This window comes from Durio zibethinus, chromosome 11, assembly GCF_047325235.1.
Source record: "Durio zibethinus cultivar Kanyao isolate XHJ-2024 chromosome 11, ASM4732523v1, whole genome shotgun sequence".
Taxonomy (NCBI): Eukaryota; Viridiplantae; Streptophyta; class Magnoliopsida; order Malvales; family Malvaceae; genus Durio; species Durio zibethinus.
The window spans coordinates 4,296,931-4,301,666 of NC_143172.1; the positions used below are offsets into that span (position 1 = coordinate 4,296,931).

General features: G+C 33.4%; 1 protein-coding gene across 1 annotated transcript; it reads right to left on the reverse strand.

Moving 5' to 3' along the window:
- Positions 1 to 1,209: 1,209 nt before the first annotated feature.
- On the reverse strand, positions 1,210 to 4,469 carry LOC111291217 (serine/arginine-rich splicing factor SR45a-like). The gene is made up of 7 exons (XM_022882850.2): positions 4,358 to 4,469; positions 3,757 to 3,779; positions 3,583 to 3,654; positions 3,343 to 3,454; positions 2,718 to 2,867; positions 1,969 to 2,032; positions 1,210 to 1,756 (listed from the first exon to the last, which is right to left on the reverse strand). The coding sequence occupies exons 2-7, from the start codon at positions 3,777 to 3,779 to the stop codon at positions 1,644 to 1,646; spliced, it is 534 nt and encodes a 177-aa protein (XP_022738585.2). The 5' UTR covers positions 4,358 to 4,469; the 3' UTR covers positions 1,210 to 1,643.
- Positions 4,470 to 4,736: the final 267 nt, after the last annotated feature.

Below are 4,736 nucleotides of genomic sequence, written 5' to 3' on the forward strand. Positions count from 1 at the left end.
ACTTCAGAGCCGAGGGGACAACGATTTTCAACGGCTAGGATTCACCCGATCATACCCAACACCGGCGTCCAACACTGGGCAACTTTGTCATTTAGCAGTAACTAATAGCCAGGCCAAGCCGCTCATTTATCCCCAAGGCCCAAACAAAGCCAAGCCGATTACCGGTTGCTTCGTCAAAGGAGAAGCCAACAATGTACACGTGTCGTAAACCAGCTGTCGGATCTTATCTTAGCAAGGAAAAATCGTACAATAACACTTATGCTATTACATACCATACATTAAATATAATAAAGTTATCAAGCTGTTTTATTAAGATTTCGCTAATAATTGCTTTAAACTTAATTAATATTATTTATAATAATATTTTGAATAAAATGTAATAGTTAATAAAATATATTGGATGAAAAATTTTTTTATATAGTAATTTAAAAAATATTTAAGATATTTTTAACAAAATTTATTTTATTATTAGTAATTTTTTCACATTCCCTAGATAAAAATTGCAATTGTCTAAATATTTGAGAAAAAATAGATTATGAACTTTATGTAATTGGTCCTTCTACTTATTTTTTAGTATTTATCCTTCATTTTCAATATTTTTATTGAAAAATGAAAAATAAGAACACTAACTAAATGAAGCTACTTATGACGTAAATTGATTTTGATATTTAAGTAACTTACTTAATTAAATTAATATTTTAACTGGTGACACAATATTCAATTATCAAAATTTTTATATACATAAAATATGTTTTGCCAAAAAAAAAAAAACTTTTTATTTTACTAAAAGAGATATTGAATAAATTTGAAATTTGACTTGAAGTCCGCTGTGGCAGCTGGAGCGCACTCTAAAGTCCAATCCTCGTTTTCAGATTTTAGGATTCAAAGTGTGGGGCCTTTTTCTAACCCCACATGTTCCCTCTTTGTTTTTCGTATTCTTTTTTAAATTTAATGTCAATATATTTTATTTTTCTCTTTACCCCTTTCCCAATCATTTAAAGAGAGTTGCTTCAAATACAATATTCAAATTTCAAACTTACCTGCTCAAATTTGTTGCTTTCGGATTTTTTTTCCATGCCAAAGCAGGGCAAGCATTGGTGCTTTCTATGAATTTAACAAAAATTCTTTTGCGTCAAGGTTTTTTCCCTCCAAAATTGATTCCAACATGTGCACAATCTGTCATCATAAGCCTTGGATACCAGGATCCTCTCAAACCCAGAATTTCATCTCTTGATAAATGCAGCATTTTCTAATGTTTCTGGTCACATTGTTCACCTATCATCATGGCTAGTTGCAAAAACAAAGCCAAGTTAATGTCATACAAATGTTTAGGGTACATCATAAATACAGATGAGATAAAAGGGTAACAATTATATTATCAGGAAAACCGAATTAATTCATCTACTGAAAGTATGAAACTACTGAACTGTGGTGGCACGATCGCTTGCAACTCGAATGATTACTTCTCATCTATTATAACCATTGCCATCAGCAGACAAGGGGCATGCTCTGCACCTCCTATATGAGTAATAATCATCCCTTCTCCTACCACATGGAGAATAATTTTCTCTCATCTGCAATAACCTCAGCCAGCACCAGACAAGGAGCATTCTCTGCACCTCCTATATGAGTCATAATCAATCTCATCTCCTACCATATGGAGAATGAGAACGTGATCTTCCTTGCCTACCCCTTGCATAATGATCTCTATCATGTCGTCGAGGTGAGTAACTATGAGACTGTCTGCGACCTTGTCCTGTATATATTTAGCATGTTGTTTAATATATAAGAATAATCAACAAAGATAACACTGTTGAAATGCCCTACCAGCTCTAGAGTTAACAAAGTTTTTATAAAGCAAAAACAAACAAAAACTTCAACAAACTCAAAGTAAAGCAACATAACTTGAAAACATCATAAAGAACTTTGACAAAAATGCAATAGCAAGAGTGATTCTAGTATATTTACCTCTCCTGTCTCGCAACCCCTGATACCTCCCAGGAGTCGGTGTTCTTCCTCGGGACCTTTTTGCCTGCATTGTTATCACAAAAGTAAGTTTACATATGGCAGATAAAGCAAGCCGGTAATTTACTCAAAATAGTTATATTGTCACCAGAACATGCAAAATTTGAAACTAACTTTTGCATTATAAGAAGATCCAGTAAGTTGCCCACATAGATGATATAGACATATGCACAGGTCTATACAATCATCAAGAAATTTTCTAAAATATTAAACAACAATGCAAGCCTTGGGCTGTTACGGCAAGCATTTCAACTATGGCTGACTGATCTTTTAAACCAACCTTTATTGTAATGAATAAGATAAGATATTCACCTTCAAAGAACAAGCATGAAAAGACCAAAAAATTGATGTAACGTGTATGTCTTGAGGGTATTTCAAAAATGACACAAATAATAAACAGCCTCTCCAGATACCATTACTGATGAAAACAAGGAAAAAAGGGCATACAACCCTAAGCAAAATAGTCGAGTTTGAATCGATGAGTTTGAAATGTCGATGCGGAACTCCTGTCGTGAGAGGGTACAGGTTGAACTGTTAAGAGCTTAGATTTCGATGAAGCTACACATACAAGACCTGCTGCCAAAATTTATCAGGCAACACATCTAAAGAAAACAGAGTTTTAGATAAAATTCCACATAAATGATTTAGCCTTACTATGGCCTAACTATTACATCTTTGGTATAAATTAATACCTTTTCCACAGTAATTAATCGACCTTCAAGCACTGAGCGATTCAAATACTTGATACAGCGTTCTGCATCCTCAATGGTTTCCATGGTCACAAAAGCAAATCCACGAGATTCTCTGGTGCAAGGATCTGTAACCAGATGGCACTCCACAACCTGGAACCAAAACTCAGGTTACATAACTCTAGAGACAGATCGCTAGGACAACCTACAACCACTTATAGTTCTAAGGTGAGTCTTATTGTAACGCTTTAAACTTTTCTGTTACCATGGAGGTTCTATAAAGGCAGAGAAACCAGCTACACCCTTAACTTAAACAAGGTGGAGCAACACTAAAAGAAAAACCAAAACATAGTTTCAAGTTTTGTGCTTTCAAAAACTGCCAAAGTACCAGCTGTACCTACGGCAAAGAGCCTATATGTCAAGCCCAATAACATACAAGAACCTAATTAACTTCAGCCACCTATAAAAGAAAAATCCAACACCCTTTTCATGTTTATTTTTCTTTCAGTAAATCATATTGCAACTTGAAGGATAACCCGAAAGTTATCTCCTTATAGTAAGACATAAAAAGAAATAGGAGCACTTGAAAGAACAAAATGTGTTGTCTTCATAAACAATCATTCCATACCTTTCCTTCATTGCTGAAATACTTCTCAAGATCACTGGTGGTAACCCTTGTGGATAAGCCAGTTACATATAAGTTATTTCCTAGATTGGCTGCATCCTGAGAGTCGCGGCTCCTGGGGAAATAAAAACTAAATTAAAAAATAAAAAAAAAAGAACTGCTGAATAAACAACAAAAACATGATACTAATATGTTATAGGAACCAAGATATCAAGATAAACAAATAACTAAGCTTAAATATACCTAGACCTGGAGCGGCTCCGTCGGGACCTTGACAATGACCTTGACCGACGTCCTCTTCCCCCTGTAACTGACCTGAAATTATCAGTTTGAAAGAAAATTCATTTTACTTCCATTGAAAGAAACTGACCTTTTACATTAGGAAAGGGAGATTATATTTAAAAATAAAATGCTCACCTTCCTTCCCTTAAGTACGACATCTGCAAATACAGAAAAATAGATTTCAAATTTTAAACACTAAAATATGCACTCTTTTGCAACGCAAAACCTTTAAAAGTTCCTATCCTGTTTCTTTTCATCATTTTCTCAGCGAGCAAACATATCAATTTCAGCCTTTTAAGTTATAACAACAAAATATTCATGATTTTCCATTAAACTATATTTCAGATTTTCAACACTAAAATATGCACTCTTTTGAAACGCAAAACCTTTAAAAGTTCCCATCCTGTTTCTTTTCATCATTTTCTCAGCAAGCAAACATATCAATTTCAGCCTTTTAAGTTATAACAATAAAATATCCATGATTTTCCATTAAAATAACATAAAATTCATCGGTTTTGCTACTTGAATCTTGATATTAGAACAAAAAAGAAAAAAAATTGAAAATTATAACTCAGATCCATAGCCATAAAAACACTGAAAATCTTTGAAAATAGGGTACAATTTTTTTTTCTTCTAATTATCGCTATTTTACTAAACTGGAGATGTTTAAAACAGCAAAAACGCTAAAATTAACAAAGAACCGACGTAAAAATGAAGAAGCTTGTCAGAGAATTGCCTGAGTCAACTCAGATGCCCTAACTCGGTAATAGCTTGTCTCTGCTAAGACAATCGACTATTAATCAATGGTTAAAAGAAACTAAAAATGGAAATAGCGAGCATTAATGCTTAAACAATATGGCAGCTGCAGTTCTGGTGTTTATCACCGGACGGGTTGGGCTTGTAACGGGCTTGAATTGGACCCTCGATTATGAAAAATTGCTGAAATATGAAAATATATTGAATTTTTGAAGAATTTTGTAAATGAATGCCTATTTTACTGGCAATTGTAAATGTACTCCATTATTTTTTACTTTGAACACAAATCAAATGACATAAATTCGGTTAAAATTTTGATAAACAATAAAATATGTAATAATAAGGTTAATTTCTTTTAA